This window comes from Herpailurus yagouaroundi, unplaced genomic scaffold (genome assembly GCF_014898765.1).
Source record: "Herpailurus yagouaroundi ecotype Mexico unplaced genomic scaffold, PumYag 203, whole genome shotgun sequence".
Lineage (NCBI taxonomy): Eukaryota > Metazoa > Chordata > Mammalia > Carnivora > Felidae > Herpailurus > Herpailurus yagouaroundi.
This window is the reverse complement of record NW_024412434.1, coordinates 2,917,256-2,931,811: the sequence shown is the minus strand read 5'-3', so window position 1 is coordinate 2,931,811 and position 14,556 is coordinate 2,917,256. Positions and strand designations below refer to the sequence as shown.

Genomic DNA, 14,556 nt, shown 5'->3' with positions numbered 1-14,556 from the left:
AGTCCTAAAACACATTCTTGCTCTTCTTTTTCTAATTTTGAAATATTTCTCCACCATGCACCTAGTCACTCAAACTGGAATGATCAAATTATAATTGAAAACTGGTTAAACATCTAATGGTACATAATTAGGCTAGACTATCTAATGAATCCTTTAAAGTGTGCTTTTAAAAATGGCTCAGTCACACGTGTGAAAGTAACCTATTGCAGAGCAATGGGGGTAGACTTCAACTTTTTTTCTGGGTCCCCAAATTTTTTTTAATTTTTCTAATAACAATCAAAATTAACAATAATTTTTTTTAATTTGGAGATTTAACATCTCCACCAGATGTAATACTCTTTGTAAGTACAGCATTTATCGATAAAAGATTATTTTTTAGATTAGCATAATCCAAATGATATGTTTTTTTAAATCTCCAAATCCATAATAATGTGATTTGTAAAGTAACATTTTTAACTTACTAATATCGAGTGTTAGCATTTTATAGTAAGGCATTCTTTGTGCCATCTTTGCAGAAGACAACCTCATAGTTGCCAGGACAAGGTATGTTTCAAAAAAAATAAAATAAAATTACTAATATGTCAAAAACAGGAAAACTATAAAAAATGCAAAATAAAAACAACTTGAAAAGATACGGGTCATTGCTATGTTTACTATATACAAAGAAAATACATTTCAGTGTCAAAGTCAAAATCAAACCTAAGCCTGCTCATTATAAAATTGTTCATATTTAAACTATTTCCAGAGAATAATCAAATAAAACCAATGTATTGGGGAGAAAAAATATATCAAATACTCATATCAAAATATTGATGTCATAGCACATATTTACCATGTTAATACTATTCTTACTAATACTAACACTATGTATCTACTTTGCTTTATAAACTTTGTATTCAGATGGTTCAAAACAACTAAAAAGTACTAAGAAATGACTTTGTGTGAATTCATACAGCTATCTCAATATAAAATCTGTTATAAAAACAATGTATAAATAAATGTTGATGTCTGAAATACAAAATAGTATCAAAACACACCACAGCCTCCTTCGGAATTACTTCAAATTCAGAAGTATTTAAAGGCAAAACATACTTTCTGAATCAGAACCAGTATTTATATTCCTGGAAAAGTTCATTTAAAAAGAAAGACCTAGAAACCAAAGATAGTCCTTAGCTGGGCACATTTAGGTCTGATCATTGAGTACATCTGTTTGCCTCAAATCTGGAAGGTTCTTAATTGTCATTTACTGATTTAGATCTTCAGTTTGGCTTTTTAATGTTTACTGATTTTTACATTTCCATAATGTTTTACTAAGGCTTAAAATTCTCATTTATTTTTCTACTTGAAAAATCAAGATAAGGAGCTGACTGAATATATGAAGAAAAATTTTAATCAAGGTGGAATCACTTCCTGACATGCCCTACTCTGAACCTGTCTTAAAGGAGACTATTTTCTCCACGGGAAAGTTTCATTTATTATGAAAACTGCAGGATGGGAATAATATTCTTTTTCAGCTTTCTTATCAAGTGTTAAGTCATTATTATCATTAAAACATTTAAGTGAGAGATTGTACTTTCCTTTGATATTTCATTATTAATCCATTTGGCTCTCGACATAAGACTGAAACTAATGCCAGCGTTTAGAACTTAATTTTCTGGCAGCAAAATGTTTTAAAAAAATTTTGCTCTTCAAAAACCATTTTAAATGCCACTATATTATAAAGAACTTTTTTTAACGAAGTTTTCTAATATGGAGATCTCTTCGTTCTGATACAAAGGAGAAACTAATTTTCTATCACCTTGATTGTTTCCATCCGGATTCAACTGTTTGAGTCAAATTCTTTCAACAAAACACAATAAATGTGTTTCCTTTAATTTGCCTCTCAAGCCATTTGTACGTGACCATGTCACTCAAGCTCATACGTCCCTCACGTACACACGGATGAACACCCCGAGTGTTATTTTGCATTAATGCAACCTATCATTTTTTCCTTTACCTAGTACTCAAACTGGCATTATGGCTTAGCATATTAGAAGTAAGAAGCCTGCTGGATGGGCACTATGAAAGCTATTTGCTTTCCCACTATCCTCAGAATAGCAGAAATACTTATATCTGAAGGGAGATAGAAAAATAGCCACAAGTGTGCAGCCCCAAGGCCCAGACAGGTTCCCTTCTTCCCCAGAAAATAGTCCCAATAGCTGTGGAAACAGCTGGCTCACAGGTCCCTTTGATCCTGGTTAATCTGAAAAAATGGGTAGATCTATAAGAGAAGAAATAAAAGTTGATTATCTTTAAGTAGTTGAAAAATAATCATGAGCAGAGTCATCTCTGGGCTTCAGTATATTAAAATACTAGTAAGAGAGCACAAAATATTATGAAAAGAGGCAAAAGAAATAGGATATATATGCATGTCATATGGGACCATAAAATTACAGATGTGAGTCCAATAGCTGATTGCAGGCTCTGAAATAAATGACTCAACAAACATTCTACCATTTGTGAAATAAAAGGAGATAAATATAAATATATAAAATCTGCCTTCAATGCCTGCTAATATATTGGTCATTGGCCCCAGTTCCTGATACAGAGCTCCAAAAACCCTTGTAATTCCAGGTAAGAGTGTTTGACACAGAACTCCTAAATCCCATGGGATTTTCTGGATGTTAGGGATATCTTTTCTAATGAGGTGACACTTGGTGGGTTCCTTGGTGGCTCCTGAATGGACTCTTATCACCAGAAGCCATGATTAGAGGTTTGGAACTTTAGTCCAAGCCCATTCTCCAAAGAGGGAGAGGGGCTGAAAATGGAGTTAATAATTGATGAGGCATCCATAAAAATCCCAAAAGTATGGGGTTTGGAGAGCTTCCAGGGTGATAAACACATCCATGTACCAGAACGGGGGCACACCCCAACTCCAAAGGAATAGCTCGTGAGCTTGAGGACTTCCAGACTTCACCCTGTATATCTCTTCATTTTGGGCTTTCCATGTGTGCCCTTTAAAATATTCTGAGTGGGAGCCAGTCTTGTGGGCTGAGTCCTTAACTTGTGAGGTCTAACACTAATTCCAGAGGGTATCAGAAGTACATGGTGTGGAAAACTCACACATTGAGTGTGAGCAGAACGGCAAGGTGTTTTGCTGCTCATTTTTCCACTATAATTAATTGACTTCTCACTCCCTTTTCCATGGAGTTAGTATCATTATTACACAAAACTGATGAAGTACAAACAAAAAGATGAACACTGCCACATCAAATAAGAGAGATGTGAACAAGGAATACATTAAAGAAAGATAAGTGGACCAAAATAATCACCATCATCATCATCATCGTCTACTTGCAACAAAGTTTATCAAACTGCTGAAAAAAATTTGTTTTAAGTAATGAATCTAAGAATGCAGAAGGTATGGTGAAATGGGCACTTTCTTGCACTACTGGTAAAATATAAAAAGGTACAGACATTTATAGAAGTCAATTTGACAACACTTATCAAAAGCCTCTACATTTTGTTTATCATTTAACCCAGAAATAGTACGTTAGTAATATGTCCTAAAAAAACTACCAGAGGTCAGGAACAAAGATTTAACTGTTCAGATGTCCACTGCTTTAATAGGACAGCTAAAAATTAAAAACAACCTTTACATATGATATTAAGTAGATTAACACTATTCAGCTATTAACGTGTCTTTAGAAAGTGTCCCATTTGGGTGAAGAGAAAAACATTTATGACTAAGAAATTGGGTTTTATCCTGTGAGCTTTCTCAACTTCTAATACTTCACCCAGTATAAGCCTTGATATCCTATTTTAATAAATTCTTTAATGTCTGTCTTCTCAGTAAAAGCATTAGGAGGAATATATCACTGTGTCCTTCTGCTTAGGACATAACATTCATTACCTACATGATATGTGCCAAGGACATGATATATATTAGCTACATTAGTAAAGAAGAAAATCATTTTAAAAAGTACACATCAAAATGGTGGCACTGAAGTCACATAATTGCAGGTGATTTTTCCCCTCTACGCTGACTGAATTTCATACTATCCACTATACACTACTTTTTGTACTATAAAAATCCCACTATGTGCCATTTCTTTAATTTCTCTTGCTCTTCAAAACCCAGTGTGGGAAAGAAAGGATAGGAGGATGGTTATACATGTTGGGCAGGAGCTGGTGCCCAGAGGGGAAATCTTATGGTAGCTCTCACAAAACCATTATGCAGTAATGCAGAACATCATACTCTCAAGCTAACAAAAGGCTTACAAAAGATTACATTTATTCAATACAAAGAGCTTAAATAATATGCAGTTATCACACATAGGAAGAACGAGTTCTTGTTTTTAATAAAAAGAGGAGGATTTTTTTAAAAAGAGAAGTTATCTTGGTTTCATTTAGTTATTGCACAAAAGAATAGCCCTCCAAATTTCTTTAAGTTATACATTTCAATTTATCCCATATGTGTGATGAATGTTTATACACAGTATCTGTGCTGATATGTTAAGGTTAATTATTCTTATTAGCAAAGTCAAAATGTCACATCTGGCCTTCCTGTACTCTATTCCAAATCAAATGGTAGACGCAAAATAAGTAAAATCTAAAGAATTGATTTGCTTGATTATATAAATACTGATAACAAAATGTTTTGTTTTTTTTTTTCAGGGGAAATTAGAAAGTATTTTGTTTTTTTTTTGTTTGTTTGTTTTTAATATAAGAAATTTATTGTCAAATTGGTTTCCATACAACACCCAGTGCTCATCCCAAAAGGTGCCCTCCTCAATACCCTAACAAAATGTTTTTACAGTTATTAATCTATAATGTCAAGTCATAAAAATCCTTATCAAATTAAAAAATTCCACACAAATCCAAATTGAGGCACATTCTCAAAGTAACTTGTTCTTCAAAACTGAAAAGATAAACTGAAGAAGTGTTCCACATTAAGGAAGACAAAAGAGACATGACAACTAAATTCCACACATGGTCCTGAATTGGAAACCAGAGCAGAATTTGATTCATATGAATTCATTCATTCATTCATTCATTCATTCATCTCTGCTTGCAATAGAGAACATTAATTGGGGCAAGTGGTACTACAATACTGTCAAATCAATGTTAGTTTCATGATTTTGGTAACTCTAATGTGGTTACATAAGAAAATGTCCTTGTTATTAGGATAGACACAGTGAAATATTTACAGATAAAGGGGAATTACATCTACAACTTATTCTCAGTTCAGAAAAATAATATATATATTGTGGGAAGAAAAGGAGAAAAAATAGACAGAAGGGGAGTGGAGGATGAAAGATAATTATGTATCAAATGTGGTTAAATAATAACAATTGGGGAATGTGGTGAAGGGTATACTGGAAGTCTCTGTACTATTTTTGAAAGTCTAACATTTCAGAATAAAAATTATATGTAATAACTAATCCAGAATAGTTTTGCTATACCTAAAACACTTTTCATTTTAAAATAGATATTTCTACCAATATAAAAAAATAACCTAAGAGTTCAACAGCAAAGAAATCATGTAATAAATTTAAAAAATATTAATTTTATTACTATGCACAAAGGAGGATAATAAAAAAATAACTAAGATTTCTCAGGGAAAGCACACCAAACACTAAGGAACCCCTATCTTACTGTAGTAATAGTAAGCAATTTCAAATGAATTCCTTAAAGTTAACACAGAGATTGACTGTATAAAATCATTATGATATTTGTAATATCATGAAAACATTATTCTATCCCAACTTTGGAGAAACATAGTTTTAAAATAAGTTTGAATTAGGGCATCTGGCTGACTCAGTTGGAAGAGCCCGAGACTCTTGGTCTCAGGGTCGTTAAGTTCAAGCCCCATGTTGGATAGAGAGATTACTAGAAAAAAATAAATTAAAAAAAAAAAGTTTGAGCCATTTAATTCAAGCTTTTTCCTTTGAATTATAAGTTTAAAATAAGTTTGAGCATTTAATAGTATAAGATGTTATAAAATGTTTTGTGACAATAGGAATATTTGCTGCTCAAAACCAAACAATTAAGGTCAACATATGATTAGTATATGATAGTATATTTCTCCATCAAAAAACTCAGAAAAGAAAGTTTTTGTATACTTTTATGTGTTCTCTAGAGTATCAAAATTAATTTACATTATAGGCCTGCAGAAGTGCTTGATGACGAGTTTAACACAATGAATTTGTATAAAAATATTGATGGAGATGTAATGAACCAAAATCCTCTCCCTCCTTATGCTTCCTCTTTGCTTTGTCTGACTTAAGTTTTTTTTTTCTTTCCAGCTTTTTTGATATAATTAATATATAACATTGTGAAAGTTCATGGTGTACAATGGGTTGAGTTGATATACTGACATTGAAAAATGATTACCATATTGAAAAATCATTAGCTAACACCTCCACCCATCACATACTTATATATTCTTTTTGTGGTAAGAACAGTTACGGTCTATTCTCTTTGCAACTTTCAAGTATATAATTATTATACTACTTACTATAATCATTATTCTGTACATTAGATCCCCAGAACTTCTTCATCTTATAAGTGGAAGCTTACACTTTTTAACCACATCTCCTGGTTCCTGCCATCACCCAGGCTCTGGTAAACATCATTCTAGTCTGTTTCTATGAGTTTGGCTGTTTTAGATTCCACCTATAAATGATATATAATATTTGCTTCTGTGACTTCTTTCTTGTACTATAATGCCCTCAAGGTCCATCTGTGCTGTTGCAAACGGCAGGATGTCCTTCTTTCTCGTGGCTGAATAACATTCGTGTGTGTGTGTGTGTGTGTGTGTGTGTGTGTGTGTGTGTGTATTACATCTTCTTTTTCTATTAATCTATTGATGAACACTTAGGTTATTTCCATATCTTGGCTATTGTAAAAAAAAGTTACAACGAATAGGGGAGTGCAGGGATCTCTTTGGGATCCTGATTTCAATTTCTTTGCATATATACTCAAAAGTGGGATTGCTAGATCATACAGTTCTATTTTTAATGTTATGAGAAACCTCAATACTATTTTCCATTGTAGTTGCACCAATTTACATCCCCCATCAACAATGCACAGGGTTCCCCTTTCCCACGTTCTCCCAACACTTGTCATTTTGCTTGTCATTTTGAAGATAGTCACTCTAACAGGTGTGAGGTTATTCTTGTGATTTTGATTTGCATTTCCCTGATGATCAATGATGCTCAGTTAAAGGCCAAACAAAATAGAAACATAGTACTTTTTTATGGATCTCTTGATCATTTGTATGTCTTCTCTGGAAAAACTTCTACTCAGTTCCTCTGCCTATTTTTAAATCAGACTGTTTGGATTTTTTGCTATGGGGTTGTATGAGTTCTTCATGTATCTTGGATATTGACCCCTTATCAGATGGATGATTTGCCAACATGTTCTCCCATTCTATAGGTAGTCTTTTCATTCTGTTGATTTCCTTTGCTGTGCAGAAGCTTTTTAATTTGACATAGTTGCATTGTTTATTTTTGCTTTTGGTGTCAAATCCAAAAAGTCAGCAGCAAGTCCAACTTCAAGTTGCTACCCACCCTATCTTCTCGGAGTTTCATGGTTTCATAAATCCACTTAAATCTTTAATCCATTTGTGTTGAAATTTGTGTATGGTGTAAAATGCAACTGTAGTTTCATTCTTTTGCATGTGGGCATCAGGTTTTCTCAACACAACTATCATTTCCCCATTATATATTCTTGGGTCCCTTATCATAATTAAATTGGCCATATATAGATAGGGTTATTTCTGGGCTCTTTATGCTGTTCCATTGAGCCTGTATATCCCTTTTTATGCCAATACTTTACTGTTTTGATTACTGTAGCTTTGTAATATAGTTTGAACTCAGGCAGTTCAAACTATATTGATAGTTTATGATCAATACTTTATTGATACTTACTATCAAGTAAATAAGCTTCTCAGAGGCAGTGTAAAGACTCTAATTTAGCTGTTCTCTCTTAACATTACTTTGGCTGCCAGGGGTCTTTAATAGTTCAGTGTGAATTTTAGTATTGTTTTTCCATGTCTGAGAAAAAAACGCCACTGGGATTTTGATAGGGATTGCATTAAATCTGTAGATCACTTTGGGTGATCTACAATATGGACATTTTCACAATATTAATCCTTTAAATCCATGAGCACTGAGGACATTTCCATTTATTTGTGTCACCGTCAACTTCTTTCACCAATGTCTTACAGTTTTCAGTGTTCGGATTTTTCACCTCCCTGGTTAAATTTATTCCTAAGTATTTCATTTTTTTGATGCTATTGCAAATGGGATTGTTCTCTTAATTTCTTCTACGGTTTTCTCATTTTACAGTGGGGTCATTATGGTAGCATTTACTTGATATACTATAACCATTAGTTAAATGAACCTATTAATGATGATGCTTATTATCTAGCTCATTAAATCTCTAAATCAAGACTAAATCTTCTGAAGGTAGCCTATCAAGATGCCTCCTGATCTTCAGGGAGGTTCTCAAAGACTCCCCAATGTTTCCCTGCAGTTTCCATAGAGAGAACCCATTAACTCTTTTGGAATGAATTTTGAATTCATGACATTAGGCATGGACTATATCTTATCTTTAATGTCTAGTATCATCTCTAAACCATATTATTCTAAAGTCCTACTCTTATCTAATAGCCTTGAATCTGTTTAACATAAAATTATATTTTGGGGGTACCAGGGTGGCTCAGTCAGTTAAGTGTCTGACTTAGGCTCAGGTCATGATCTCAGAGTTCATGAGTTAGAGCCCTGTATTGGGCTCTGTGCTGACAGCTCAGAGTCTGGAGCCTGCTTCAGATTCTGTGTCTCCCTCTGTCTCTGCCCCTCCCCCACTTGCACTCTCTCTCAAAAATAAACATTAAAAAAATTATATTTTGACATGGATCTTACTCAAGAGTTCTTGGGGGCTCAGTAAGCAAGTTTGCATTAGTCCTATTTGAAGCCAATGAAGAAACTGACACTTTGGTAAGTTAAGGCCTTCTAGCCAGCAGGTAAATCCAATAACTCATTGTGATGCTAATTTTATATGTCAGCTTATAGGGTGTTTTTGAATGAGATTCATATTTAAATTAGATAAAACACAAGCCTGCACAATGTGGGTGGAGCCCATTCAATCAGTTAAAGGTCAACCAAAACTCACAGGCCTTCCTGAGCCAAGAGATTGTCCAGGAGACTGACATCAGAAGTCATCTGCACCAGTGGCTCTCCAGGGTCTGCAATCCGCTGACTGAAACACTGCAGATTTGGACTTGGTGGCCCTGACAATCACACTAGATAATCCGTTATGCTAAAATCTCTTCCTAAACACAGACGTATCCTATTAGTTCCATTTCTCTGGAGAATCACCGTGACTTAGTACACCCAAGTACTGTCTTGTCCAACCAGGACATCCACATAAGAGTGCTTTCTATCAAGTAAATAAACTTCTCAGAGACAAAGGAGTATGTTCAGGGCACAGAGCAAGTGACACTGAGCCTCTGTTAAATATTTTGGCATTTTGTTCAATCCTGAATGGGTAACTTGAAGCTAAAGTTTCTAATCTTAAAAAAGGACTTCAACTATTTCCATTTTGACCTCAATCTGTACTTTCTAATAGATTAAGTTCTTGTTTTCAGCTTATCTCTTAACTGAGGCAAAAGACACAGTGGGCAAATCATGTCCTCATGGGAACCAAAACTAGCCCCTCAGGCAATAAGGACTCCCCTGAGCCAGCAAGACCCAAGTGTGACTGACCCCAAGACAATGATCAACTCGACATTCACTGCCCACCTGTATGTGTTAGAGACAGTTAGTTAGGTTCTAACAGAAGACCTGGAGGCCAAGAAAAAGGAAGTCAAGGCCAGCTACTGAGAAAGTCAGTTGCCTGTCCTGGCAACAATCCAAAACAAAACCACAAGAAGCTGGATCAAACCAGATAGGCCCGAGATGGCTGACAAAGTAGGCCAGAAACCCCTGACCAAATAAGGAAGAAAAGGCTCAAAACCTGCTTCTGAGAAATCCCCACCCCAAGTAGTGAATATTCCACACCTTCAATATAAGAGAGAAACCCAACCCCCAGGGCACTCTCACATCTTGAGAGGATACTTTCACTTTTTTTAGATTTTTTTTTTCAAGTTAATTTATTTGAGAGACAGAGAGAAAGAGAGCCCAAGTGGGGGGAGGAACAGAGAGAGAGGGCGAGACAGAGAAACCTAAGCAGGCTCCACACTGTAACCACAGAGCCTGATGCAGGGCTCAGACTCACAAACCAGGAGATAATGACCTGAGTCAAAACCAAGAGTTGGATGCTTAACCAACTGAGCCACCCAGGCACCCCAGAGTATACTCTCACTTTAATAAACATTCCTGCTTATGTCTCTCGTATGCTCTATTGTTTCTGTCCTGGAATTCTTTCTCGTAACAAGACCAAGAGCCTTTGGTGCCATCTTTGGGACAGGCTGGGTTGAGGCCTCAGGGCCTGTGGTCTCTCCAGTTCACCCAGCAACACTTGTACCCACCGACCTTTGCTCCACATTTTCCTTATATAAACCTAGAAGTATATTCAGCACTTTGGAGACAATCTTTGAGATATTAGCCTACTGTCTTCCTGGTGTTGGCCTCACTGAAATAAATCCCTCTCTTGTTTCACCTCCAGCCGTCTCTCTGCCTCTGGATTTTGTCAGGAGCAAGCGTCTGAACCTGGTGTATTTGGGACCCAAGAGCTACATGTTCTTGTACCATTGCACCCTGGCTACAAACTGCTGGTCTCATTAATTAAGATGATATTTAGAAGACAATCTGCTGCTCCCATTAATTAAGATGATATTTAGAAGACGTACAGAAAACTTATATCTCATCAATTCAAGAGGTCTAGTAGTCACTGAACTTACTCAACATACCTTAATGACATATTTTCAATTTCTCAGACTAAATCAGTTATGGGTCATTGTAATAATCAACGAACAAACGATTAATTGAGTTTTAGGACCTATCTATTCTCGAGGTGCGTACAATTACATAAAAGTTTAAATAACAAATATCAGAGAATTTCAAGACTTGAATGAATTTAATGACTTGCCCTCAAAAGGTGCAAAGAGAAGCAGAGGCCCAGGAAGTCAATTTTTTTTAAGTTATAAATGTAACATGAAGCCTTTAAAAACCCAAAATGGTATTATATTATATACATAGTAAGAGCAGGAACAAAGGCACAGATGTGAGAGGACACATTAAAAACAAAACAAATAAACAACAACAACAAAACACCAAGAAACGGAAAAGAAAATATTTAGAAAAAAAACTGGGATTTCTGACTCAGTTCAGAAAACCCTCATTAGAAAAAATTTCCATTGTAATCAGAAATCAGACCCACATACATATGCATATAACTTCTTTTGTTAGTGATTGGATTGTCATTTGCTGGGCAAATTTTCTCCTGAACACACAAGGCTAGTGGGTGAGAAGTGGAATGAAATGGACCTTGGAATTCTCAGTGGAATACTCCATTGAAAGCCCATGTCACTTCTTCCCTTTAGTGATTGAAAAGGTCAAGACTAATCATCAATTTCCCCACCAGGACTGCCTAAATGTTTTCAGAGAATATGTCTATCTTTACAGCTTACAGCAAGATTTTGTCTCACACTGTCCTAGACCTTAACAGGTGGTGATTATGGGTAATGCCCCCAACTCCCCCCTGCCCCAACACACTAGAAAATCCTCATATAACTTTTGATTCCCCAAAAACTTCACCAATAGCTTACTGATGACCAGAAGCCTTACCGATAACAGAAACGGTCGATTAACACCTATTTTGTGATATGTATTATACACCGTATTCTTACAATAAAGTAAACTAGAGAAAAGAAAATACTATTAAATAAATCATAAGGAAGAAAAAATACGTTTACAGTACTGCACCATATTTATAAAAAAAAAAATCCACATATACATGGACCCATGCTGTTCAAACCCTCATTCAAGGGTTAACTGAACTTTATGTGTGAAATCATTCTGTTTTGCTAAAAGCTCTGTAAGAAGATTCTAACAATAAAGGGGTGGTTATTTACCGACGGTCACATTGCAAAATACTTCCCATTTGGCATTTACCTTTTCACTATTTCATGGTATGGTTACTGCTATACAAAAGTTACACACACGCACACACGTGCGTGCGCGCGCGCACGCACACACACACACACACAAACACACAAATAAATCTATTTATCTAATGACATTTTGGTTTTGCCCTGCTTGGACAAACATTCAGTACCCAAAGTTAACAGAAATTTTTCACATATTTTTAATTTATATTCTTGTTTACATATTTTTAAATGTTTTTAATATTGTTTAAGGTTTAATTTCATAACCAACTGGGATTTACTTTGGTGTATGGTGAGAAAAAAAATGTAACTTTTTAAAGTGAATAGCCAATTTTTTAAAACATGAAATAAACCATAGTTTACCACTATTTTGAAATACCACCTTTAACATATACCTCAGGTCTGTTTCTATTTTGCTAATGTGTTCAAATGTTCTCTTTGTCTATTCCTGTAACAAATATCATGCTATCTTAAGAATTTTAGCTCTACAGTACATTTTGCCATCATTATTGCTATGAAATAGTACAGATCACACTTGTGCCCAGTTGAAATTCTTTAAAATCAATCTGTCCAATTTCCCCTACCCTTTCCACCTACTCCCACCATATTCATACACAAATACCATTGTGATTTTGATTAGTTATCACTGACCAACTGATTTTATGAATAAAAAACTATGACTATAAATTTTCTATCATTCATATTTCTAAATGTGTAATATTTTCAAGGTTGTTTACTGATTTTCCTCCGAGGTCTGACTTGTTAACCATGATTGTGATTATAGAATATTTTAAAATAACATTTTGTTTATTAGATTCAAAGTTATCTGTTTATGAGTATGTAAAGAGAAAGCAAACCTGTTAACTATGTTATTCAAATTCTTCACACTCTTATTTTTTTTTTCTACCTAATATGACAGTTTTGAAAAATACACACTAGCATCATCCACTGGAGATATGGTTTTGTTAAATTTTCCTTGTACTTAGAGAATTTGGGAATGATACGTTTTTATGCCAAGTTGTTTGATGTATAAAGCATCATGACTGTTAGAATTTCTACTGGATGTTATGTGTCAATATAAAACATCCTATCTTTTTACCCCATGCCGTGCAACCACACTAAAAACCATACTTTCAGAGACTGAAAAGGCTGATATGGCAATCCCTACTTTCATTACATTAGCATTGCCTGCTAGAACTCAACTTACTCCTTTATTTCCAGGTCGTATTAAGATTTGTCTAACAGAATAGAACTAGGTTTGCATTTTAATCTCAGCTGTGAGTGGTTACTTTTATTAAGAGAAATTACCTGTTATAATATGCTACATTAACTTATAAGTAAAATACTTGTAATGGCTATAAGTTAATATGACAACTAATATGTTTAGCCTAATTACAGATGTATCACTTTATTTTTTCTGTTTATGATACTTTTTTTTAAGATAATTAATTCTATTTTTTTTTTATTTTTTTTAACGTTTATTTATTTTTGAGACAGAGAGAGACAGAGCATGAATAGGGGAGGGGCAGAGAGAGAGGGAGACACAGAATCTGAAACAGGCTCCAGGCTCTGACCGTCAGCACAGAGCCCGACGCGGGGCTCGAACTCACGGGCCGTGAGATCATGACCTGAGCCGAAGTCAGACGCTTAACTGACCGAGCCACCCAGGCGCCCCTATGATACTTTTATTGTGCTTTCAGCCCTCCCTATTTTTTCTGTGCCTGAATCAAGTCTTCTTTTTTATTTATGTTTTTACTTTGTAGCCGCTGAAAATATAACATGTCACAACTCATGAAGACTTTTATATGTATGTCAAACTACTACACTTACCAAATTTTGGTCCCTCTTATTGTGAAGGTGAACACCAAACTATTCTAATGTCTCTCTCTGTTCTAACCCTGTTTACCCAAAGGAAATCATGAAACATTATCCATCTAGGGTATTAACAATAAGTCACCTTAAGATGAGACCAGTTGGGAATTTAATGAACCTATATAGTATCTATTGTGAGTGAGGAAGAGGGAGGACAAGTAACTTCGTATTTAATTAGTCAGAAGTTAGTTCCATTTATCTCTTCAACATCTCTGCATCCTGCAAAAGACAAAGCTCTTACCGTTTCTTTTGGAATCTGCATCTGGCTTGGCTCTGCATTCTAGAAGAATTGAAGAAAAATATAAATACAGACTGACCGAAGCCATCTTCAACACACAGGGACACAAAGCTTGACTCTACAGAAATTTTGCTGGTTCTTAAATTCCACAAAATATAAGGCGGGTGATTATATTATGGCTGATGTATTACTGTCTTCCAAACTTTCACTGATGTGATTGTATTACCATATATGTATGTGTGTGTGTGTGTGTGTGTGTGTGTGTGCATGTGATACAGTTATATTATCTTGTGTGTGTGTGCGTGTGTGTTAAGACATTTTCCTAGATGTAAATTCTGACTCCCTCACTCAC

At 35.0% G+C, this 14,556-nt stretch overlaps 1 protein-coding gene across 18 annotated transcripts in view; it reads right to left on the bottom strand.

Moving 5' to 3' along the window:
* The window catches only part of PARD3 (par-3 family cell polarity regulator), a 565,232-nt gene that overhangs the window by 245,814 nt on the left and 304,862 nt on the right, over nucleotides 1-14,556 (bottom strand). For 12 of the 18 annotated variants that reach the window (XM_040451006.1, XM_040451017.1, XM_040451003.1 and 9 more), the window contains one exon: nucleotides 14,208-14,246. The exons of the other annotated variants lie outside the window; for them this stretch is intronic. In XM_040451006.1, coding sequence (XP_040306940.1) covers nucleotides 14,208-14,246 — 39 coding nt within the window. The remainder of the gene's footprint in view (nucleotides 1-14,207; nucleotides 14,247-14,556) is intronic. 18 annotated transcript variants of the gene reach the window in all.